Below are 27,786 nucleotides of genomic sequence, written 5' to 3' on the forward strand. Positions count from 1 at the left end.
CCATGTTGCCAGCAACAAGTGGATAGGCGAGACTTTTGACCATCGATCTAAAAGGGACTGCATAATCGGGGATCGGACCCACGGACTTAGGATCATGACCGCCACTCTACCATTGCTCCACCGAGCCAACTAAACAGACAGGCAAACGGAAATTATCGAAATTTAAATATTGAATTTCCTTAATTAGTGTGATTAGCTGTCACCCCCGGAGGGCCGGGTTCGATTCCCGGCTCTGCCACGAAATTTGAAAAGCGGTACGAGGGCTGGAACGGGGTCCACTCAGCCTCTGCAGGTCAACAGAGAAGAGGTGGGTTCGATTCCCACCTCAGCCATCCGGGAAGTGGTTTCCCACTTCTCCTCCAGGCAAATGCCGGGATGCTACCTAACTTAAGGCCACGGCCGCTCCTTCCCTCTTCCTTGTCTATCCCTTCCAATCATCCCATCCCCCACCATGGCCCCTGTTCAGCATAGCAGGTGAGGCTGCCTGGGCGAGGTACTGGTCATCCTCGCCAGTTGTATCCCCCGTCCCAATGTCTCATGCTCCAGGACACTGCCCTTGAGGCGATAGGGGTGGAATCCCTCGCTGAGTCCGAGGGAAAAGCCAAACCTGGAGGGTAAGCAGATTAAGAAGAAGAAGAATTTCCGTAATATTCTGGACATAACAACTCACGCACACAGACATTTTTTTAAAAGAAAATAGCGAAAGTACAATCAAAAGTGTTATTTTATTTAGGTTAATGCTATTTATTTTAGATTAATATAAGAATAAAGAGCAAAGCAGCTGTACCTTACCAGAAAAGTAAACACGGTTGGAGTTTGGTAAACACTCAAACTTATTCGACTAGTATAGAATTATTCTTTCGCATGAATATGTATTCCACATCTGAACAGAGAACCGGCCTTTTCTGGATCTTCATGCTTTTATATTGATCCTGTAACTCGATTATTCAAACAGAAGATAACAATAGTGCGAACACATGCTAAGAACAAGAGCAAGTCACTGATAAGGAGCTGAGGACCTGCAATGCTGTGCAGTTGGGACGTCTCAGGTCCTCCGACAACATCCAGCTCCCAGCAGCCGACAACATGTGAGTACTTCGTTCCATTACAATAAACGTATATTCAAAATACATCCTCACAGATTTTACCTGCTAACAACGGAAATATTTCCACTAACACGGACGCGAGATTTAAGTGACCGCTTAATAAAAATGTCACTCTGGAGGATATCTAAATAAAGGCAGTCAAAGCTAATTTCAAACTTAAAACTTCTCTCTAAACTATTAAAAGTCACATTATAATTTTTTATTGATTTTTAATAGAGATTAGAAGTTGCTATCGAAAGTCGGCGAACTGAATTCTTTACATCGTGAAAAGTAAGCAAAATATTTGTAATTATATATCCTATTTGCGCCTCGAAATACCCTTGTGTGACAACGTTGGGGGAAGAAATACTGACCCACAGCACAGATATCACAGATCGAAGATTCGTTCATACATTACTGAACCTTAAAACATTTCTGGTCAGAGCTCTAAGCTGAAATATTATCCCATCGCGTTTTTTCTGGGCGAAATACGATAAGTTCTTTATACATGATAAGTTAAGAATCCGGGAATCACTACATCCAATGTTATTTTAATGTTTAAAATACTTAGCAGACAAATTAGGAGTCCCCATTCTACGAAAAATGTAAAATTAAGCAATTTCATCAATTGAAGGGCTAAAGATCCAGAAAAGATTTTAAATTGTGAATCATAGACAGCCCTATTATACTAAAAAGGAACAGATTTCGAAAATTACTTCCGGAGTAAATGCAGTTCCAGAAAAGCAGCCTAAAATCCTTTTTTACTCATTTCCTTTTCTATTCAAATCCTAATCAAATTAACTTATTTACCTAATTCTTTGTGTAATGTGTTCCTAGGTTCAGTATCCCGAGGCGTGTTTTAATTTTTTGAACAATGAACGCACCGAATGTAGTAATAAGAGCTTGAGTGAAACACTGCATTGACTCACATTAGCGCTCGCAGTGGTGCTTATGTGAAACAATGCATTGACTCACATTGGCGCTCGTAGTGGTAGGAAAAAAACCACAAACTGCTCATCTAATCGTCCGGTTAACGATGTTTAAGGAAAGGACTGTAATTTTTAGGAATAAATAAGGAAAATCTTCTCATAAGTCAACTTTATTTACCTAAAATCCGTAACTCATATTCCAAGGACGTTTTCAACATTGCATTGCTTGCCTGAAGGCACCACATTGGGAGTAGTACGACCTATAAGTAGTACTTTCATATTAATTGAAATAACGCACTCAAGACATTGCAGTATGTTACTTATCTTGAGTAAATACTGAGTAGGTTAGACACCAACATGGTCTAAATTTTGAGCTTTGTTAATCGCCATACGAATACCATGACGAATAGGTAGCTGCCGTTTGTTGAAAGAAGGAGAATTCTCTGTTTATTGCTGTTTGATTGATGACTGTAATCATAATTGCTCGACATATCCTTTTACCGGTAACTATTTCAAGTCTAGACTGTTGTCAGGCGTATTTCGTAAATATCGTTTCACACCTTAAATACCTTCAGAAGTACTAACATTTCTTAATATAATCACAACAGGTCCGATTTTTAACGCGAGGAAGTGTGAAGACGAACCACTTAATTCTAATTAACTGAATCGGAAACCAAATTAGTCGTTATTCTAGTTGTTTATTGAAGTGCTTGTGCTCACAATTTAAGGACAGGAATTCAAAACTCTGTGGTCTGCCGGTGATATTGTTATTCTACCTGAGTTTGCAGAAGATCTTGCTGAATGATATGGACACAGTTTTGGAATACAAGATGAAAATAAATAAACGTAAAACAAAGTAATTGAGTACAGTCGAATTCATACATTCCAGAAAATACTAGATAAGGAAATGAAGTCTTAAAGGAAGTAGATGAATATTGATACTTGCGATATCCAGCTTCTCGCAATTTAATTTTCAATACGTAACCACCGGTTTGCGCGAGAGTAATAGCATGGTGTACATACACCATGGCTAAAATGCGCTTGTTGGGGTATGATCATTTCAAACGTTATTTCAACACTTTTTGATTTAAATTTGTTCGTATACGGTACTTTTCTGTTTTGTAATCGAATAACTTATTATAACTGTGACTTCAGTATCAGTTACAAAGTAATTAATGAAAAATGTAACCAATTTTAAGTACGAATATCTAAGTGGTGTACGGTTTCGTTTACAGTTCACCAGCTTAGCCATTACAACGGGAGTCAGTCGAGTAATATCTATTATAATGTTCATTTTAGATAATCTTACAATCCCTGTGTTCATATGATGACAAATAAATGCATTAGTTCTACTTGCTATAATTACATTTATATAAGTTATTCTTAGGTTTTACATTCCATTTGAGGGGCCGGAATGTTTATTTCGGCAGGCGGGTTTGTTACGCTCCTGTGTTTTGCACCGCATTTTCGCCGCTGTTGAAACGAACTGACCACCATTCACTGTACTGACATCCACTGTGTCATCCCAGCGCACCTTCAGTAATCTTCGGCGTGTATCAATGGTTCGGCAGTGATAAATTAACACATCTCCGTTTCGTACGCACTTCTGTGTCAGAGGCAGTTTTAATACGATGGTCTGTTGTACCTACCTGTTGAACTACAACCAAACTAAGAGTACATTGGCAGGAAAGTTCAGCCTTAACTTAAACACTACCCACGTTAGGCCCAGATGTTACATATTAAAGGAAAGAGACAGGATGCCATACATACAGAACTAATTTGTATTTCACAAAACATTGCATATCATTCACGATCATCAGCATAATTTATAAATTGTACCACAATGCTAGGGATGGACAGCAATTCTGTGCGGCTAATGCTAATTCTGAAAGTGGAAAGTAGTACAGAAATTTAGGTTCTTGTTCATATGGATAGGAAGTATATTGATCCATTTGTGTTCTGGTGCTGCAGAAGGATATTGCAGATCCCTTGGACAGCCAAGAAGACATATGTATGGGTCACTGCAAAGATCGCACCAGATGTATCACTTGAGGCAATCATTACAAGTTTACAGCTGTCATATTTTGAACACATTATGAGACGCTCTGATTCGTTGTAAAAGGAAGGTGGCGGGGCCTCGGATACGAGCATAGAGACGGATAGACTCCATCAAATCCAACATGAGCATGTCGCTGAAAGATCTGAATTATGTAGCTGAAGACCGAGACATCTGGAGGTAGACCATCCATGCAGTCGCCGCCGAATTATTGGCACCTGATCATCGTCTTATGGATACTGCTGTCGTACAAGCTGCACAGCTCTTGCTACTGGGTTTTTAAATGTTGTGCTAGAGCTTGATGTGGTACGGGGAACGTTAAACCTGAGGAGCGATAGAAAAACATTGCTGTTTTGTGATGATTTAGAGAAAGCATTCGACAGGGTTGACTGGAAGTTATTATTATAAACTCTGAGAACGTTGGGTCTTGATTGAAGGACAGATGTTTGCTTTTTAACCTGTATAAAGCCCAAAGAACAGAAATAAACATCGATGGAATGGCAAGAGAAGGAAGAATAAGAGGAAGAGTTAGGCAAGGCTGTCCATTATCGCCTTATCTGTTTAATATCTTCATAGAATTCGCTATTAGGACAGTAAAAGAAAAAACCAAAGGGATGTATTTTAGTGGTAAACGAATTCATAGTATTCGCATTGCAGATGATATTGAATTGATAGCTGATTCAGAGCACAAAACGACTAGGATGCTCGGTATATTAAACAACACTTTAGATAAGATTAGGCAAAAAATATACACAAAGGAAACGAAAATGACGGTCGTTCAGAAGGAGAAGACTGAATTTAAAACAAACATTAAATTAGGCTGTGCAAAAATAGATCAGATTAAAGAATTTTGTTAACTGGCTAGTGTTATTACCAATGTTCATCTGTGTCTGACAAAAGTCAAATGAAGAATTCCTATGACAAAACAAGTTTTTCAAAGCAGAAAATATCTATTGTTAAATAAGCTCATAGGAAGAAATTTGTTCAAACCTTTGTTTGGAGTGTGCTAACGTACGGTTGTGAAGCCTGGACTTTGGGAAAACAAGCACAATCAAGACAAGAAGCTGCGGAGATGTGGTTCTGTAAAAGACTGACAGGGACGAGTTGAACAGAAAAGAAGACTCATATCCAAATCTTGAATGACGTTAATGTGAAACGAACCTTAATTTATTCAATAGAGCAGAGGAAAGCTAAATTTCTTGCACACGTCCTACGACATGACAACTTTCTCCATATTGTCCTCATACCTTAGGAACATATTCACTCAACTGGGTCACGATGAAAAGGAATGCTGAAGGGCGTGGGATGTGGCTTTGCCTTTAGATAATGGATGGATCGTGTAACAAATTGTTAAGTCATCCATCTACACTAGTGTCCAAAAGTTAAGCATAAGTTACGAGTAAGCAGGGGAACAATAAATAGACAGCAAATCGCACGACATATGCACCTGCCAACCTTATGTGTTCGCACTATATAGGAAAGGAGTGTTCCCTGCTTTGACTAGCGGCGTAACCGCAAGGTAAACACAGCCAGTGCCTGCACCGCATATTCCTTCAGTCGTGCTTACCCTGTTATAGTATGCGCAGTGTAGCTTCGTGGTGAACGTGACAACATAATGGCACAACGACGCCATTTGGGCCCCGTTTTGTACGGTAGAATACTCGGCCGCCAGAACGCAGGTTAGGCACAGACCAAAGTCGCCGTATCCTTGAATGTGCCACAAAGTGTCATTTCCATGCTTTGGAGATGATTTCAAGACACAGGAGATGTTAGTCGTAGGCCAATACCAGTTCGACCAAAGGTAACCACCCCACAGCAGGACCGATATCTGGTCTTAACTGCCCGACGAAATCGGAGTGCACCTGCAAGACAATTGTCGACGAAGCTTGCAGCCGTCTCAGGCATTGCCGTTTCCCCGCAAACTGTTTACCGAAGGCTCAGAACAGCAGGGATGTTTGTCCGACGTCCAGCGCTGTGCGTCCCGCTTAATCCAGCACAGAGATTGGCCCGTTTACTGTGGAACCGTCAACATCGAAACTGGACCATGAACGAATGGAGGCATGTGCTCTTCACAGATGAATCCCGCTTCATTCTGGAGAACGATTCCCTTCGCACATTAATCTGGAGAGAACCGGGTAGCCGATAGAACCCAAGGAACATCGTGAAACGGGACCTGTATGTTGGTGGTGGTGGCACAATGGTGTTGAGCGGCATCATGTTGAATGGCCGTACGGACCTGCACATTTTCATGGGTAGTCCAAGGAACACTGTTAACGCTCGGAGATACAGGGATGAGGTACTGAGACCACATGTTCGACTCTTCAGTGGTGCGGTTGACCCAGACTTCCTCTTAATGGACGATAATGCCCGACCGCTCTGGTGAATGAAATTCTGGCTGGGAAAGACATTCATCGCATGGACTGGCCAGCGAGGTCTGCGGGTGTGAATGCTATGGAACATGCCTGGGATGCATTGGGGAGGCGAATTACATCCCGTCAGCCTCCATCAAGGACCCTACAAGACCTTCGCATTGCCCTTTCGGAAGAAGGGGATCGACTGCCACTCTTGGACCGTCTGATGGAGAGCATGCCACGTGACTGCGAAGCATGTGTGGCCGTTATGGGTAATCGTACACCCTATTAACGGCATATTTTGTTGTGCAAGGCATTGTCAAGATTTTTAGTTGTTGCTAAAAGTGTACCTTAGCTATCAGAACCTTACGGATACTGTTTGTTTGAACAAGTTGTGTGACATATGGTGTGTGATTCAGCTTCCGTTTGTTCAGCAATCCGTCTGACATTCTTATCAGGCGGTATGGCGTCGTTTAGTGATTATGTCTAACTTTTGGACACTAGTGTACCTTACATATTTGAATTTATTCACGTCAAAATACAATAGCAATTTCTCATAGGATACCATGACGAGTACGTGCGTGCTAGTTTTGAGATGTAGGGACCTAAGCTAGTGTTCGGAACTACGACATGACATGACATTTATCTGAATCTTCCAGTGTGGATTCCAAATTCCAGTTCCATAATGACAACTTACGTAAATCCAAATTGCATAACAACAGAAGACAGTAGTCATGGTTTTAAGAAGGGGAGGAAGACGAGCAGGAACAGATACACTCAGTTACGAAGGCTCACCTTTAAGAAATATAAATACTTTTAATATCTCGTAATGATGTTCTAGAAAAATGGGACTACATTTACAGCTCACGTAAAAGAAAGGACCCTGGCAGTAATAATAGCAAGAAAGGGCATCGTAGTCAAATATCGATAAAAACAGCATTTCCGTCAAAAAATTACACCAATCGTGACCTATGGCATTGAAATCATATGAATCTTCCTGAAAAAGAAAGACCTAAAAGAGATAGAAACGGTGAAACAAACACCCTCAAGACTTGTATATGGATTGACTGGAGAACTTCATCATTGAGGTCCTACGACATTGTTTGACTCTTACAATATACATTAATTCAAATCGAGGAAGACAGACATTTGGAGTGACTTTTATACAACGGATGTAATGTGAACAGACAATTGGTGCCAAAGTTGTTTCGATCTCAGGAATACCGTGACTCGAGCAGCGGTCGGTAGTTTCCATCAAAAGCCATGTGTTGTACTCAGTTTCCACGAACTGAACCATGTGCCGATAGTGTGAAGAGTGCCCGAAGAGTTCTTGTTTTCTGACAAAATTATTAAGCGGAAAAGTTTATATTCCTGCACATTGTGTGCTTTTCAATTTAATCATAAAAATTGCAAATAATATTTAAATACTGTAACCAAAACTTGTGTTATAATTTTCCGTATACTCTAAATAACATATCAGCTCGTAATTTACTAATGCAATATTCGATTTCTCTGCTGAACTGCAATGAGGGCGTAGCCGAATGGCAGATTCCATACCTATTATTTTCGTAGTCTTTCCTTAAATTATTTCAAAGAAATTGAAAATTAATCCAACTCGTCGCATGAAATATTATTCCATTTATTAATGCCTCTTCCTATGAATGAAACGTTATCCCAGTATATCCTCTTGAATTCCAAATACATCCTCATATTAAGATCTTTCCCACCTTCAGAAACAACATTCAAGCTCATACGTCTACTAATATCATCCCACGGCGACTCTACATTAGGTCATTACAGACCACTCAACTATTTTACCAAGTGCAATTAATTGAATTTGTGTATATTCTCGGTATTTATTATCATTTACCAGGTGTATGCATAAGTCTTTTCCGATTTCACTAAGAGACGGCACCATCGAACAGTACGCAGACTATGAATTTTGACACATACGTCAGTTTTTCGTCTGACATTAACCTACCAACACACACAATTTCAATCCACCACACACTAGATTCTGTGTTGGATCGTTCAGTGATCATATCCACGCTTGTGCCTGAAAAATAACATTTTCGGCACACACTGCTTTCCTCATTTAATAACTAAAAGGCTTGGAAAGTCATCGTTTGCTGGTAGAAACACATGGTAAACACGCTCCATCGATCATAACATGGTTTCGACAATTTAAACATGGTGATTTCAATGTGGAAGTCAGTGCAAAGACAAGAATTGCAGGTGAAGCCCGGAGAAACCATTAATGCACAACGCTATCGCCAACAAATGACAAATCACTCATTGATCGAAAGACGACCAGAATGGGCTAGAAGACTTCTCAAAATGATTTTGTTACACGACAATGCTTCGTCTCACACAGTAAAATCAGCGAAAGACGCCTTGAAATCGCTTTGATTCAACATTCTTCCGCACCCGCTGTACGACCCCGACCTGGCGCCATCTGACTATCGCCACTTCGTATCAATGGGGCACGCGCTCGCAGAGCAGCACTTCAGGAGTTTCGAGGAAATTGGAAAATAGATCGACGAATGGTTTGCCGCAAAAGACAAGCGACTTTTCTGGCATGGTATAAAATGGGCGAAGTGTCTGGAAGCCGAACTTATGCATACACCTGTTATACGTGTATGTGAATATATCAGGCGTGTGCCATACTTTCTACTTATAAATGTCCCGCATGCACAAGTGATGAATGGGATATCTACTGATTTTTACAGGGGCACTACTACCAGCAGCCGGGTTACGTCAGAATATGAAGAGATAACAACCGTATGGTCGCTCGCAGCATCTTCCGCAGCGCTACCCTTTGCATTAGTAAACTTCATTCTCGACCTCATAGTACTAGGCTGGTGTATGGTGGGTTAGCACTACATTTGCTGGCTGCATATTGGCGATGGCTAGAGTGTTCACCAACGACGAATGCACAGACATCACTTTAACCTATGAAGAACCTGGTCGCAATGCAGCCGAAGCTAGCAGACGGTATGGACAAGAGTTTCCAAACAGACTTCTGCCTTCTTCACACGTATTTAGCCGAACAGTATTAGTGTTTGTTTCGTACAAAAAACTCTTTTATAGAGTGGAATGTCTGCACGTGCATAAATTAATAAATTCAATTTTCTTTTCCGCATCTTTGGCGTATTTACAAATGCACTCTGTTATGGAACGTGTGCAGTGAAATTACTGCTTTTTATTTCACAACATCCGAAATACAGCACGTTGTAGTGCTCCTTCGAAAACAAGAGGTTAGGCATTCCATACAAGACTAGTGCATGCGGGACGTTTGTAAGTAAAAATGGTGGGGCTCGCGGGCCGCCTGGTACATATTTATAGGAATTTCCTTTCGTACAGTTTTCTCGTAATCATTCCATTATATTGTATTACGGTAGTTGATAACAAGAGCTGAGAGATGGAAATGATTCGCAAAATACGCCTTTCTTACTGGAACCACACCTTACGCCATTCTCAGCCTTTGACAAATATTGCCGAAGGTTTCAGAACTCTTTGAAGGGCAGGTGAAGCACTTTGTAACCTGCTAATCTCTCACCTCAAATGAAAGCGACCTAGAGGAAGACCAACGTACACATATCTCAAGTAAATCCAGGAAAATACCGGAATGGGAAATTACATAGCAATGAAAAGGGCTGCAAACAACCGATCAGCTTGGCATGACAATTGGACTGATGATGATGATGATGATGATCAGTAAAATATTATTTCAGTCCGACTCTTTGACTGACTTCCGGGCAGGTCGAAGATGTTAGTGACATATGTCTCCGGTGCTGAGTGTTACACACAATACGCAGCACCACAGAAAGAGGCACAACCCTCCGTTCAGGAAGACAATCCAGCCGCAAAACCTCCAATCCAAACACAGCAGATATCTTTTTACTTACCGTATGGCCTTTAGTACCGTAAGTGTCCGAGAACATGTTCGGCTCGCCTGGTGCAGGTCTTTATATTTGATTCCATGAGCGACCTATGCATCTGGATGTCGGACGGTGATGATGATGGGGTAGGGAAAGCGTGAAATCCGGTGTCGGCAAGTAGCCTACTCCTGTCAAATAACACCAAGGGGTCTGCTAAAGGTTTTACTCTCCATCCGACGGACGAATCACCTTCAACAGTGTCATATATCCTTACTACAGATGAACACGGTGGAGAGGTTTGAAATTTAATCCAGACTTTTGGCACGCAATCTAGTGATAGCACCACCCTCTTCTATCCTGCCAGCCAACATTCTGATGGTCAAATTTGTTTCGACGAGCGGGACTCGAACCCACTAACCATGGTGTCAGGCAATATAGACTTCACACCTTAACAATCATAAGCACCAGGTGGGCTACAGCACATACAACCCAGCGTCTTCTTCAGAAGCCAAAATTAACCAGAATAAGACGAAATTACGGGGTCTGCCTGTCTATGACTTTATGGATCGAGATATTTAGTGCCCGACGTGTTTGTCTCCTGATATTCTATCTCTTCTGGTGTGCACTCAGTCAAACAGCCAAAACTTCAAGGATTGTTTTAAGTCCATTAAATCGATATCCTTTGATAGGCTATTCCAACCAGACCCTCCTTTCAAAGATCTCTAGAGTCAGAACAACGATCCCTCTAAGTAATTTGAGTTTCTCTGTTTGCTTGCTTTTATACTCTTCCGAAACACGCTCTACTAGGAATCATGAGGGGAGAAAGAGAGGAAATAGTTTCGTGTGTTATTTCATGGACTTCTACTGTCAGCAGAAACCACTGAGAGAATAATGAACCAGAGGTAATTTTCCCTAATTCAGTGAAACCACAAAATGGTCGTGTAGTAAATCGCATTGTTACAGACGATACTCATATTACCTCAACAAGCGCAAAGCTCAGGCAATACAAGGTAACAGTGAGGACTCGCGGCCGAGACGTTGAGACTAGAAAGACATCGGGCAGAGCAACTGGAGAGAGAACGTAAAATTCCGAGAAAGATATTGGGGACAGAAAGAGGAGATAAATAAATAAATAATAAATAAATTATTTCGTGTGGCTATTTGTAGCCGAGAGCAGCCCTTGTAAGTCAGATCCTCCGATGGGAGTGGGCAGCATCTGCCATGTTTAGGTAACTGCGTGTTATTGTGGTGGAGGATAGTGTTATGTGTGGTGTGTGAGTTTCAGGGATGTTGGGGACAGCACAAACACACGGCCCCCGGGCCATTGGAATTAACCAATGAAGGTTAAAATCCCCGACCCGTCCGGGAATCGAACCCGGGACCCTCTGAACAGACGGCCAGTACGCTGACCATTCAGCCAACGAGTCGGACGAAAGAGGGGGTGAAAGACAGGAACGAAGATCAAGGGGCCGGGCTGAGTGGCTCAGACGGTTGAGGCGCTGGCTTTTTGACCCCAAATTGGCAGGTTCGATCCCGGCTCAGTCCGGCGATATTTTAAGGTGCTCAAATATGTCAGCCTCGTGTCTATAGATTTACTGGCACGCACAAGAACTCCTGCGGGACTAAATTCCGGCATTTCAGCGTCTCCGAAAACCGCAGAAGTAGTTAGTGGGATGTAAAGCAAGTATCATTAGAATTTATTATCATTAGAAGATCAAGCGATGAACTGTACCGAAACATGAGGACGATCTCCGAATAAATAAGACCCAAAAGAGCAAGATTTGATTGACATGTGATAAGGATGGACACGGATAGTAAGGGAGACAAAGGGTAGGAAATACGGGAACTAAGTGGGTTGTCTGGGGTATGATGGGGATCAAAGTGGACAGGACATAGAACTGGGGAAATAAATATACACCAATCATTATGCCAGAGCTCAGTGACAGAGAATGATACAGGAATAAGGCAGAGAAGCACAAGTGGCGGAGACAAGAGGAGAAGGTACTGAAAATATCAGTTGAAGAACGGGAGAGGAGAGAGGGGATGAAGAGGTTCTGGGAGGAAGAGAAGAAAACCCAAACCATTACAGACCTGCCCGTGGCACTACAAAGGTCATAACGAAAGAAGAAAAGGAAGAGGAAAAAGAAATGAAACATTTTTTTGTTCAACTCTCGCCCACCATACCACCCAAGAGTTTGAATTTGTAACTCAACTAGTACCAGAGAAAAAGGAATTACGGAAGTTGTAAAATAAATTATTATCATTATCTTCTACATATTATGAGAGTTTACTAAATAGCTTTTCCAAATCCATCTGTCCGTTGTACTGGACCGATTTGAAAGGCTTATCGTCGACTTATTTTTAAAACCTCGTATGTTACAATGTTCTTCCTACCCATTATATTCCTTAACACTGGTCACGCCTCCCAGCCACATATTTATATGCAATCCATCACAACCTTTTTCGTAGTGTTCATTTTCCTGTGCACGTGTGTAAAGGAAAATGGACCTTAGCATACCGTATTGTGGGGATGTTGTCTTCATGGCGAATTTAAGCACTCCTACAGTTTAACGTTAAGGTTCATTTTCCTTTGCACATAACCATAGGAAAATGAACACTACGAAAATTGTTCTGAAGGACTGTACATCCATATGTGACTGGGAGGCGTGACGAGTCTTAAGGAAGAAAATGAATAGGAAGTGGATTGGGAGATACGAGGTTTTAGAAGTAAGCCATCGATATAATGTGAATAGAAAATAAAAATGCCTGCAATGTAAAAAACATAAATTTAGTTTATCAAAGCCTAACATATGAATGAAATCAAACACAAAGATGATTGTCTCGTATTTTTGAAACACAAATTTTCGGGGGGAAAAGTTTGGAAGGACCTATTGGTCCATACTCTTCAGACGCTCAACTCACAAGTTAAATTTTTTAAAAAATATACTACATTCGAGTTGAAGGACGTAATGTTTTTCTTGTGGGTTTCAATATTCAGCAGTTGAAGTTGAAGAGAGCATTGTATCGTCAAATGCTATGGTAAGATGTCCTTCACTTACACCCAGTTTATCGAGGAGGCGTTAATATACTTGACTTTACCTTTTTTGAATATATTGCACAATGGTCCTTGTTCCCCTTCAATAAACAACAATTTCGTACCTCTTTTCAGCAGGGTGTGTTTGCACACTACAAAATCACGAGCAAAAGAACAGATACCCGCCACAATCAGTAAGTGGTCACGTGATATGTGTGCGCCGAGCTATTGAGCATGTGGAGTAGCGGCATTTTGGAAATTAAAACATGGAGGAGTTGTGTCACTTTGGAAATTACTACAACTTTTTGATGCCATTGTAATCACAATATACGCCACTTTGAAAATAAATACGTTCCCACATGATAAAATATTATTGTGGGAATACATTTCCATTTAATTACATTCATTTCTATTTAATTCTCTCCAGAATTATCTGCCGGTGAATCAAGAGACATTGATAGGTCAACTTCAAGTAATCATGAAATCAATTCATTAAATGATAACTTCAGTAATTACAGTCGAAGGCAAACCCTAGCCCGCGATACATTCTGTACTTAGCAGGTTGCTAAGCGACTAACACTTTCATTAATATTCTGATATATGTGATTTCCATCCTTAGTATACACTTCCTCTGATTACTGAAGAATTATATTCCCAGCTAGATACTATTTGATTCTCTGACCTTCCCCAGGTTCTGAACAGGCTCAGCAGCTGGCAGGTGGTTCCTAATAACTTACATGCTACTAAGAGAAAACAGTCTACGTACGTACAGATGGAAAGGTATCAAGTCGACTAGTCTTCTGTATGACCATTAATAAAGCGCAGGGACAATCTCTTGAAAGTGGGTAGTCTATTTATCCCAAAACATTATTCAGCCACGGCCAATTGTATGGTGCATTACCTAGGGCAAGATCGTTTGTAAATGTTAAAGTCCAGATACGCCCGAATAGTCGAAGCACGGTGAACACTGCATGGAAGCGAGTGTTATAAACTAAATTACCGGTATTGATAGTTCAGAAAACTATTGAAAAGAGGAGGCAAAACAATAGTACTACGACAGTCATATCAAGACAAGATATCCGACCTACTTATAGCGAATGCAGGTGAGTAGCACGGTTTCACGAATTATTATTATTATTATTATTATTATTATTATTATTATTATTATTATTATTATTATTATTATTATTATATTATTATTATTATTATTATTATACGTTTTCAAAAATGTTGATGCAATTTATGGTTGGAATAATAAGATTGTGTGAACCTGATTTACACATTTTTGCCTCCATTTCTAATGATTATACTAAGTACTAAGTACTAAGTACTTGCCCATTTACATAGTCTACAAATTCCAGTCATTCAACTAAATGGCGTTGCTATCCCATTCTGTAAATCAGTAAAAAGCCTTGGAGTCACTATAAATGAAACTTTAAACTGGGATGAGCATGTCACTAACGCATGCAGGAAAGTTCAGTCATCACTTCATCCCCTTAAGATTCACCAGACCGTATTACCTCTCAACTTAAAAATAAAACTGGTTCAAACATTGATACTTCCCATTTTTAACTATTGTGATGTTATGTTGCTAGACGCTATCAGTGAACAAAATAGGAAATTGCAGAGATCTTTTAAATCCTGCATTAGATTTATTTTTTCATTGAATTTTGCCTCGCATGTATCCTCTTTTTATGCACAACTTTCTTGGTTAAAAGTAGAGCAGCAGAGAAATCACCATGTATCAACCCTTATCTATCGACTCTTTACTGAAAATATACCTGAATATCTCTCCAGTAATTTCCGTTTTCTATCTTCCTTTCATGACCGTGACACGCGATCTGGGTCAACAATTGCAATACCTCCACATCATACATCTGCCTTTAGTAATTCTTTCCTCGTATCGGGCGCTAGAATATGGAATACTTTACCTCCTGAAATTAGAAATTGTTCCTCATTAATCACCTTCAAAAGACAGTCTAAAGATTTATTCTTGAATACGTAGGCTATATCATGTAGTTATGTGTGAATGTGTAAGTGAATGTCTGTAGCAAATAGTTTCCAAAAGTTTACATAAATTACTGTTATATTATATGAATTCCACCTAGAGTAGTTATTGAATTTATTTTTCTAATTATAGACTTAGGATGTAATCTTTTAGTTTTAGTCTATATTAAGTTATATTATATTATATACAGTGTGTTAAGTTTGAATATTAAGTTTGTATTCAGTATTAAGCCGCATAATGTGGTTAAGTGTAAGAGAGGGCCAAGAGACCTAACTTCGCCACAAATAAAGATATCAATAAAAAATAATAAGTAATGTTATATTATTTACAGATACTCTATGTCAATGAAGGATTGCCTGGCCGAGGCGGTAAAGACATGCTCGGTTCGCCCGGAAGGACGTGGGTTCGAATCCCCGAGAAACGAGATTTCCACTTCCGGAAGTGCATATGGCCCTGAGGTTCACTCAATCTACACCAAAAATGAGTACCAGGTTCATTCCTGGGGGCAAAGGCGACCGAGCTAACCACTCTACCCCATCACGTCCCGAGGTTAACAATGGTGGAAGCCTTTACTTTCTACTCCTCCAAGGGCCTTCATGGCCTGTACGGAGGTGACTTTGCTTTTTGCTTTTACTTTGCAATGTCAATACTTGAAATACGTCAAATAAATTCATGTAACTCGCTCATTAGCTCTCTCTTTCACTCCACACGTGCATACTTTATTTCTCTCTCATCCACACTCGGTCCCTTTTGTCTCTTTTTCACTCGCACTCACACATACAGGCACATCTCTCTTTCATCCAATATAAAACATACTCCATTTCACTCTATCCGTTTTGTCAACTCGTTGTTTTCACTTTGCGACAGAACTCAAGAAGGAACAGCTGTTTCATTTCAGCCGGAAAGATGCTCAAAATCCGAGCAAGGCGGCACTAAAATCCCTGTAAGGTAGGCAGCTGTTCTTTTTAAAGTAGGGGACGGGGATACACCTCCTGCTTTATTCGCAGAGCAGCAATGCAGCTGGAAAGGACAGTTCAGATTGACTGGATGCGTATTTACGCAGATATTTAATGGGTGGTAGTTCTGTTCGTTAACTAGTCACCCCGCTCAATTTTGAATATTTCCAGCTTGTTCATATTGTGGGGGCGCTAGGCAGGAGGACTCACCTCAGAGATGTGAAATTTGCAGGATATTACTCTTCGTCTCACTCATCGGTATCTACTGATATTTAAAGTCAATTTTGTGATCAACACTATTTAGTATTATGTGCGTTCACAGATGGGAAACAGAGATTAGCCGAAATATGTCAGTGCTCTTCCTTGTGTGCATGGGGCTAACTGGAGTCTATGAATTGTAGATAAAACGTTTGGAAGATACTTTTTTTGCTATTTGCTTTACGTCGCGCCAACACAGGTAGGTCTTATGGCGACGATTAGATAGGAAAGGCCTAGGAATGGGTAGGAAGCGGCCGTGGCCTTAATTAAGGTACAGCCCCAGCATTTGCCTGGTGTGAAAATGGGAAACCACGGAAAGCCATCTTCAGGGCTGCCAACAGTGGGGTTCGAACCCACTATCTCCCAGATGCAAGCTCACAGCTGTGCGCCCCTAACTGCACGGCCAACTCGCCCGGTTGTTTGGAAGATAAATAAATAAATTCATGATAATACATTATACAACTTCCTTAATGCTCTTTAATATGGAACATCGTAGAGTTACAAATTCCAACTCGTGGAAATTAATTAATTAATTAATTAAATAAATAAATAAATAAATAAATAAATAAATAAATAAATAAATAAATAAATAAATAAATAAATAAATAAATAAATAAATAAATAAATAAATAGTCTGCCTCCGTAGTATAGTGGTTAGCGTGAATAGATGCCACCCCCCGGAAGCCTGGGTTCGATTCTCGGCTCTACCACGAAATTTGTAAAGTGGTACGATGACTGGAACAGAGTCCACTCAGCCTCGGGAGGTCAACTGAGTAGAGAGGGGTTCGATTCGCATCTCAGCCATCCTCGTTTTCCCGTGGTTTACCACTTCTCCTCCAGGCACGTGTGGTAGAAGGGGGTTTCGATTCGCATCTCAGCCTTCCTCGAAGTTTTTCCCTGGTTTCCCACTTCTCCTCCTGCCAAATGCAGGATGGTACCTAATTTAAGGCCACAGCCGTTTCCTTCCCTCTTCCTTGTCTATCACTTCCAATATTCCCATCTTCCCCACAAGGCCCCTGTTCAGCATAAGAGGTGAGGCCACCTGGGCGAGGTACTGGTCCTTCCCTCAATTGTATCCTCCCGACCCAAAGTTTCACGCTCCAGGACACTGGCCTTGAGGCAGTAGAGGTGGGATCCCTCAGAGAGTTCGGGGGAAAAGCCAGCCCTGGAGGGTAACGTGATTAAGAAAGAAATAATAATAATAATAATAATAATAATAATAATAATAATAATAATAATAATAATAATAATTGTTGTATGTCCGGCGCTCCCTTCTCGCTCCGCCAGCCAGCTACACGCGCGCCAAGTGTCATTCTTCTAGCCTCGACGCGCAGCCCTCAGTGCGCGTGCCTGGACAGTCGTGTGTGTACTATAAAGAGGAACTCCCAGCCTGTCCTGATGCCCACTTGCCCCGGTGTCCAGCTCCAGAATACACCCTACGTCGAGCACGGAGGCTACTCCTCTTGAAAATGTGCTTCGGCCAGGTGGACTGAATTTCTGGCAGTACGAGGTCTCACCTCTGGTCACCGCTCCTCTTCCGCTGCCCATATCCAGTCATACTATTACATACCGTTATATTTCCCTAATTAATGCAAACTCCCTTGGTTTCGCCAAGTAAGAATTCTTCCAACATTGAACTTGCTTTTATGAACTCAGCAAGGAAGGACTTTCCAAAACATTTATGTCAGTACTTCTGATAGTTTTCGACTATCGACTTTGCTATCACAAGGACTATCTTTTCGAGATAGTAGTGGATGTAAATACTGCAAACTTGTATATAGTGTACAAAAGATAGACTCTTTCTCAAGATTCCTAATTCATTTTGCTTCAAGTTAAATTTCATTTTATTTGTGTAAATAGTGTATTTTGCATTTGAAGCGAATAATAAAGTTGTGTTTTGTAAATCTCAACCTTGGTTACAATAATAATAATAATAATAATAATAATAATAATAATAATAATAATAATAATAATAATAATAATGAGTTTAACCCAGAATGTTAGGAAACGTGCCACAGAAGTTAACGACGTCCAGGAGAGAACAGTTATGAATTGCACTGGGTATTCAGTTCATTTCACTCTTTTACTTATGCATTAATATGCTCTCGTCCCAATTGGTGGCTATCCGTGACTGGGAGTGGAGAGTGTTTATTTATTCATTCATACACGAACACAATCATGAAATCATTTATCTACAAATTCATATAGAAATTCATTCAATTAATTCAAATGTACGTTGTAATTGTAGGATTCTGTTAAAGTAAGCATAACAATGCTTGCAATAAATTATATTATACTTAATTGCCATCTTGCTCACATAAAGACGAGAGATGGACGAAACCAGTACACGAGTGGAGACCTAGAGTCCAAGGGAAAGATACCGGACTGATGGGGGTAAATACACCGCCACTACTCCTAGAAACTGTGACCAGAAAGGTCCAGTACTGCATGAACCGTATCGAGGAATTTATGTTCTAAGTGATACCTGTGCTGACGGTTAGTATTTCTACCCTCAACATTATCACATAGCGGTATTTCGAGGCGCGGGATGACGATATACGGAAGATAGCTGGAGTTCACTAGCGGAAAATTGCCATAAACAACTACACCTAAGTACCTCGCATTTTCTTGATTTTTATAATTGGCTTAACGTCGCACCGACACAGATCGACATTATAGTGACAATGTGATAGGAAAGGCCAAGGAGTGAGAAGGAAGCGGCCGTGGCCTTCATTGAAGTACAGCCCCAGCATTTGCCTGGTGTTAAAATGGGAAACAACAGGAACAGGCCTACATCTTCAGGCCTGCCAACATTGGGGCTCGAACCCACTAGCTATGATGCAAGCTCATTGTTGCCCGCCCCAAACCGCACGGCCAACTCGAGGGGTCCCAAAAATTTACATGAACGAGGCTTAAATGTGCCACACCATTTCCACAGAATTCACTGATGACAATTTTAATCTCACTGCCTAAACCCGTCTTGGGTACGATGGAGTGTGGTTTGTGCCCTGTATTTTCTGGTATGACCTACAGTAGGTCAGGTTTGTTATTTTCACTTGATTTCGATAAGTGTGAGGATCACGGAGGTATCAACAATGCTGGTACTTCCATGTGTTATACAGCCAGTCTCTGTAAAAGTGTATCTTACTCGGTCAATTGGTGTATGCCTTTCGGTGGGTTTGGCTGACTAGTATGTAACAACATCAGTTAGATAGCTGAGGAAAGCAACGGCAACTACCCCACTCCTTATTTTTCAACTATACGTCTTCAATTATATGTACTTTCACCATCTATGACAGCTGGTGACTGATGCGTTGAGGATGCAGCCTGCCTTCCGGCTGACGATTCAACGTGCAGGTTAATCTCCTACCGTGTCACGACTCCCCCATTAATTACAACAGATTGTCTATCTTACTTCGTTGTACCCACTCAAGTCAGGACTAAGTGATATTGAACGAGAAACGATATTTATGTCGCTGTTACAGCAAAACCTGGAATCTCCCAATGATCTTCCCATCCATTACCTTCCGTGAGACTGGTCACACATCCCAGCTACATATTTATATGTAGTAGCGATTATTTATGTTATAGGAATGGTTTATTTGGTCTATGTTCTTGTTTGACGATAGAACATTGATTGAGAATTAGAAAGGAAGGTACCTCCAAATATTGGCAAAGAAATATACATAAATGTAGAGTAATATTCATTATTCTAAAGTACTAAGCAGCAGTGGTTAGAATAAGTATATCGTCGCTGCCGGGACAAAACCTCCTATGTGAAATAATTTTAGCTTAGAACTTTGGCTGGTAAGGTTCTGTCATCTAAGGGGCAATATTGTGTGCATATTGTCAAGGCATTCTCGCTCTTCATAATGTATGTGCTGCGGGTCAGTATATCTCCAAAACATTATCACATAGGAGGTTTTGTCCCGGCAACGACGATATGTTTCATGAAATTAATGGAATTCAAGAGGTGTTAAAATATCGGGGATAGAACTAGCCTTTGGGTGATTAGGCCGTGTGCGTTTGCAGAGTTTCAGCCATCCTTTTGGGCTCATCAGTTGGATTAGTACGCCCCTCTAAGGCTCTGCTTTTGGCATTCAAAAGCTGTGTTTAGATTTCAGCCCTGATGTACTGAACAACATGAGATGAAAATCGCGTCTTTCGCAACTCATCTGAAAACCTAACCAGTCACCAAACAATCCTCAGTCAAAATGTTCCAGTTCACGAGATACTCCTCTGTAGTGAGGTATAACCTGCTGATTGGTGTGTGTGTCAGACAGGTGAGGGTTCACAGTTCTCTCTCCCTCGTCTCAGTTCTTCTAACAGAGCTACTTTCCACATGAATGACTTAGGGATCGGATAAATAACATTCTTTCAAACGCTCTTCTTAAGGAACCCAGTGCAAGGCGGGCATATGTCTACAGCCCTCCCTGAGCATTCCCTCATTTACTCTCAGATAGTATGTTGACTTCTCCTAGGTAGAGTAAAACTCCCCATCGCTTAAAAAACAGTGAAATAATGTTAATATAACTAATTAAATCAATCCCTTCCTGACGGTTCAAATCATGCAATGACTTAAACCGCTCTTGAACTGAAAGGAATCATTGAAGTGCATGTGTTTATTAAACAAATGTGTTTGATTGAACGTTATCTGTTAGATGCCAAAGTTTTCGGTCTACTTTAGAAACTTATTTCATTTTCCTCCAACAGTTCCAAATCTCTAGTAATTCCATAACATTCATTTCTGTCCATCTCCTCAAGAAATCTCATATCAGCTGTGAGCTTGCATTCGGCAGATAGTGGGTTCGAACCCCACTCTCGGCCGCCTTGAAGATGATTTTCCGTGGTTTCCCATATTTACGCCAGGCAAATGCTGGTGCTCTACCTAGAAGGCCACCGTCACTTCCTTCTCACTGCTAGCCCATTCCTATCCCACAGTCGTCATAAGACCTATCTGTATTGGTGTGACATGAAGCAACTTGTAAGAAAAGAAAATTTGATGTCTCTTGATGTTTTGTTTTGAATTCTCTTTTAATTTTTCTGGTGACGTACTCGTGAGAGCCCCTACGTACAGGCTAGCACTCGATATTGTAGTCAGTGTTATGTAATAGTGGTCCTGAATTCATGATACACCCCATACTCACTAAGAGAGTAGTGCTCTAAATCCAAATTCATTCTCTAAAAGGATTGTTTTAGACAGTGTTTTTCAGTGCGCACCCAAAATGTAGTAGACAGAAAGAAACATTTAAGCATGTATCGAATGTTCGAGTAATAGGTTTATAGGTTATTCATAAACACTTGTTTTAATGAAGGTAGACCTTAGTGACTTATGTGAAAGAAGAGACTAAATGAAGATATATCGGTAGCCATTGAGCCCTGGCTGTTATGTTGGACTATTTCCCCTCAAAACAAGAGACAGTAAAGGTTTCCAACATTTACTTCTTGGCAGGGGCGAAGCGTCAGGGGAGACAGGGTAAACTGCGTGTACCCTTAACATTTTGTGAAATAAATATTATCTAGTTAATTCAATTAATTTTTAGAAGATTCATGACATTATTGTATTTCTCGCTTTATTTATTTACGTCTCCCTTCGGCAATGCTAAGGCTCGCGTTAGTTACACAAAGCACGTAGGCGAAAATTGACGCTGTCCATTCTGTGTATTTTCCCTTTAATTTTCAAAGTTTTCAGGTAGAGCAACACTAGCGCTATCTGTAGGTACTGACTGTGGAACTATGACTTTCCTACAGCGGGATGTCTCCGCCCAGTACACAGACTTACCAGCGTCTCTTCTTGCTCTCATTGGCTAGTACTTGGATCTCTCTTATAAAGGTGCTCTTATTGGCTACCATCTTAGACATGCTTTTAATGTTATTAATTTGAATTTACTTTATTATAAGACACGTCGAAAAATAAATTAACAATATTTAAATACTAAGTATAGTAAACTCACACCTAATAAATGAATAACAGCATCAAAACCCTTCAAGTACGTGCATTTTCTAGCCTGCCAATATTAGTTGCGGTATTATAACACCAACAACTATTGGCTTCCAGTCTTAATATGATACTCCAGAGTACGCATACGGAAAAAAAATGCTTAACTTGATGGTGTATATTCCGTTAAAGTCAGTTTCTAGTGAACGCGCTATGAGTGCATTCAAATTAATTAAAACGTATTTAAGGAATTGGATGACCAACCAGAGGCTGTCTAACTTGGGAACTCTAGCTATAGAGAAGAAATTTCTGTGGAATCTTAGCAAGACGCCTGACTTCAAGACGAGAGTAGTAGTATAATTGGATGGTTCGGGCGCCTCCTCCCGCGGGAAATTTGAATTTTGGCGGGAAATTTGAATTTTGGCGCGAGATTTGAATTTGTAAACAAAGCCACGTGCTTTTTGACAGCTGTCAGCGACAACAACGCATCGCTAACCTCATTGCTGCCATCTTGACGGGCCTAAACCTCAGTGGTACCAACTTAACCTAACTAGCGCGAGGTAAACAAAGCCACGTGTTTTTTGACAGCCACGTGCTTTTTGAGAGACAACAACGCATCGCTAACCTCAGTACTGCCATCTTGACGGGCCTAAACCTTAGTGGTACCAACTTAACCTAACTAGCGTGTGGTTAACAAAGCCACGTGCTTTTTGACGGATACGTGCTTTTTTGACAGCTGTCATCCGCCATCTTTAAACCACAGAGCACTGTGCTGCCCTCTTTATCGTAGTAGATGTAAAATTCGTCACCTGTCATCGGCAGTGCTGCCATCTTGGCGGGCCTAAACCTTAGTGCTACCAACTTAACCTCACTAGCTTGAGATAAACAAAGCCACGTGCAGCTGTCATCCGCCATCTTTAATCCAGAGAGCATCGTGCTGCCCTCTTTAGCTACTTACTTTTGAAATGTGGTACGTCACAGCAGTCATCCGCCATCTTGCATCGCAAACCTCAGTGCTGCACTCTTTAGTTTGAAATGTAGTGGCGGTAAATTCCACGTGCTCTTGTTTGGAAACAAAGCCACGTGCAGCTGTCATCCGCCATCTTTAATCCAGAGAGCACCGTGCTGCCCTCTTTAGCTACTTACCTTTGAAATGTGGTACATCACAGCTGTCATGCGCCATTTTGCATCGCAAACCTCAGTGCTGCACTCTATGTAGTGGCGGCAAATTCCACGTGCTCTTGTTTGGAAACAAAGCCACGTGCAGCTGTCATCCGCCATCTTTAATCCAGAGAGCACCGTGCTGCCCTCTTTAGCTACTTACCTTTGAAATGTGGTACGTCACAGCTGTCATCCGCCACCTTGCATCGCAAACCTCAGTGCTGCACTCTTTAGTTTGAAATGTAGTGACGGCAAATTCCACGTGCTCTTGTTTGGAAACAAACCTATGCGCTTTTTTGTCAGCTATCATCCGCCATCTTTAATCTAGAGAGCACCGTGCTGCCCTCTATGTGGTGGTGGTAAATTCTACACGCTTTACAAACCCATGTGCTTTTCTGACAGCTGTCAACCGCCAGAGAGCACCGTGCTGCCCTCTTTGTACCGGTGACAAATTCCACGTGCTTTTTGACAGCTGTCATCCGCCATCTTGCATCACAAACCTCAGTGCTGTACTCTTTAGCTAGATACCTTTGAAATGTGGTGGCGGCAAATTCTACGTGCTCCTGTTTAGTAAACAAAGCCACGTGCAGCTGTCGTCCGCCATCTTTAATCAATAGAGCACTGTGCTGCGGGCAATTTCGTCAGCTGTCATCCGCCATCTTTAATCCACAGAGCACCGTGCTGCTCTCTGTAGTAGCGGGTAATTTGAAAAGTTCTGTTAGCTGTCATCCGCCATCTTTAATCAAGAGAGCACCGTGCTGCCATGTTTAGCTAGATACCTTTGAACTGTGGTGGCGGCAAATTCCACGTGCTCTTGTTTAGTAAACAAACTCACGCGCTTTTTGTCAGCTGTCATCCGCCATCTTACATCGCAAACCTCAGTGCTACACTCTTTAGTTGAAAAATGGTGGCGGATAATTTAAAAAGAAAAATTCTACAGCAGCCATCTCTCGACGCTAACTGCACAAGATGGTGGCTATACATGACTCCTTAAAGGTGCTTATGCGAGATGATCGCTATACATAGTTTCTTATGAGACGCCCTTGGGATGCTTGCGCAAGATGGCGGTTATACAAGGCTCCTTATGAGACACCCTAGGGATGCTTGCGCAAGATGGTGGTTGCTCTTATGAGGCGGCTTAAGGGTCCTTGCACAAGATGGCTAGAGACGCCCTAAGGATGCTTGCGAAAGATGGCGGACGCAATATGGCGGCTATTCATAGCTCCTTATGAGACAGCCAGTACTCGATACAACATGTGATCAGAACATTGATTGATGTGTTCAGAAAACACAAAATAAGTGATCAAGACTAGAATCGAACACTGTACTCGATGTCGTTAACTTCAACATGTGATCAAAACATTGTTTGATGTGTTCAGAACACTACATAAGTAGAATCGAACGCTGTACAACATGTTAGGAGATACCTTTGTTCTAAGAAGATCAGATTGAAACATAACAAGACTAGAATTGAACACTGCACTCGATACAACATGTGAACAGAACGTTGATTGATGTGTTCAGATCACTAAACAAGTAGAACCGAGCACTGTACAACATGTTAGGGGATACCTTTGTTCTAAGAAAATTAGATTGAAACATAACAAGACTAGAATCGAACACTGCACTCGATGTCGTTAACCTTAACATGTGATCAGAACATTGATTGATGTGTTCAGATCACTAAACAAGTAGAACCGAACACAGTACAACATTTTAGGGGATACCTTTGTTCTAAGAAGATCAGATTGAAACATAACAAGACTAGAATTGAACACTGCACTCGATACAACATGTGATCAGAACATTGATTGATGTGTTCAGATCACTAAACAAGTAGAACCGAACACTGTACAACATGTTAGGGGATACCTTTGTTCTATGAAGATCAGATTGAAACATAACAAGACTAGAATTGAACACTGCACTCGATACAACATGTGATCAGAACATTGATTGATGTGTTCAGATCACTAAACATGTAGAACCGAACACTGTACAACATGTTAGGGGATACCTTTGTTCTAAGAAGATCAGATTGAAACATAACAAGACTAGAATCGAACACTGCACTCGATGTCGTTAACCTTAACATGTGATTCGATACAACATGTTAGGGGATAACTTTGTTCTAAGAAAATTAGATTGAAGCATAGCAAGACTAGAATCGAACACTGTAAGAACATTGTTTGATGTGTTCAGAGCAAAAGTACAACTTCAATGATTTACCTCGTGTAAAACACACACTGTGCACATATCGCATAGCTATCTCGCCTATCACTTGCCTAGTATGAAAATCAAAAACACACTGTGCACATATCGCATAGCTAACTCGGCAACACTTCAAATGATTTGCTTAGTACGAAAATAAAAAATCTATACCGCGTAGCTAACTCGTTCATCACACTGCTAAGACGCTTAGTAATTGCAAATACACTGATATATGTCATACGAAAATCAAGAAAGCATACTGCGTAGCCAACTCGCTCGGGTCACTCGCTTAGTAATTGCAACACGACTAGAACACTGATACACGTTACTCTTTTTCTTTTTCTCGAAACACACACACACACAGATAAGAATGTTCCGAGATACTACATACTTACATGTTAAAAAAAATAGGGGGATGAAAGATCATAAATTATACGTACACATGTTGTCTCCTCCAAGTTGTAAGACGAAATAGACGCAGTACTGCAATTTGCCGCCACCACAGTTCAAAGGTATCTAGCTAAACATGGCAGCACGGTGCTCTCTTGATTAAAGATGGCGGATGACAGCTAACAGAACTTTTCAAATTACCCGCTACAACAGAGAGCAGCACGGTGCTCTGTGGATTAAAGATGGCGGATGACAGCTGACGAAATTGCCCGCAGCACAGTGCTCTATTGATTAAAGATGGCGGACGACAGCTGCACGTGGCTTTGTTTACTAAACAGGAGCACGTAGAATTTGCCGCCACCACATTTCAAAGGTATCTAGCTAAAGAGTACAGCACTGAGGTTTGTGATGCAAGATGGCGGATGACAGCTGTCAAAAAGCACGTGGAATTTGTCACCGGTACAAAGAGGGCAGGACGGTGCTCTCTGCGGTTGACAGCTGTCAGAAAAGCACATGGGTTTGTAAAGCGTGTAGAATTTACCACCACCACATAGAGGGCAGCACGGTGCTCTCTAGATTAAAGATGGCGGATGATAGCTGACAAAAAAGCGCATAGGTTTGTTTCCAAACAAGAGCACGTGGAATTTGCCGTCACTACATTTCAAACTAAAGAGTGCAGCACTGAGGTTTGCGATGCAAGATGGCGGATGACAGTTGTGACGTACCACATTTCAAAGGTAAGTAGCTAAAGAGGACAGCACGGTGCTCTCTGGATTAAAGATGGCGGATGACAGCTGCACGTGGCTTTGTTTCCAAACAAGAGCACGTGGAATTTGCCGCCACTACATAGAGTGCAGCACTGAGGTTTGCGATGCAAGTTGGCGGATGACAGCTGTGACGTACCACATTTCAAAGGTAAGTAGCTAAAGAGGGCAGCACGGTGCTCTCTGGTGGATGACAGCTGCAGGTGGCTTTGTTTCCAAACAAGAGCACGTGGAATTTACCGCCACTACATTTCGAACTAAAGAGTGCAGCACTGAGGTTTACGATGCAAGATGGCGGATGACTGCTGTGACGTACCACATTTCAAAGGTAAGTAGCTTAAGAGGGCAGCACGATGCTCTCTGGATTAAAGATGGCGGATGACAGCTGCACGTGGCTTTGTTTATCTCAAGCTAGTGAGGTTAAGTTGGTAGCACTAAGGTTTAGGCCCGCCAAGATGGCAGCACTGCCGATGACAGGTGACGAATTTTACATCTACTACGATAAAGAGGGCAGCACAGTGCTCTGTGGTTTAAAGACGGCGGATGACAGCTGTCAAAAAAGCACGTGGCCGTCAAAAAGCACGTGGCTTTGTTTACCACACGCTAGTTAGGTTAAGTTGGTACCACTAAGGTTTAGGCCCGTCAAGATGGCAGTACTGAGGTTAGCGATGCGTTGTTGTCAATGACAGCTGTCAAAAAGCACGTGGCTTTGTTTACAAATTCAAATCTCGCGCCAAAATTCAAATCTCCCGCTAAAATTCAAA

The 27,786-nt window shown here is 41.3% G+C and overlaps 1 protein-coding gene across 1 annotated transcript in view; it reads left to right on the top strand.

The window, feature by feature from the left end:
• The first annotated feature begins 967 nt into the window (after positions 1-967).
• LOC136857510 (sodium-coupled monocarboxylate transporter 2) overlaps positions 968-27,786 on the top strand; it is a 210,890-nt gene continuing 184,071 nt past the window's right edge. The window contains exon 1 of the mRNA XM_067136219.2: positions 968-1,088. Coding sequence (XP_066992320.2) covers positions 1,087-1,088 — 2 coding nt within the window. The 5' untranslated portion in view covers positions 968-1,086. The remainder of the gene's footprint in view (positions 1,089-27,786) is intronic.

Source organism: Anabrus simplex, chromosome 1 (assembly GCF_040414725.1).
Source record: "Anabrus simplex isolate iqAnaSimp1 chromosome 1, ASM4041472v1, whole genome shotgun sequence".
NCBI lineage: Eukaryota > Metazoa > Arthropoda > Insecta > Orthoptera > Tettigoniidae > Anabrus > Anabrus simplex.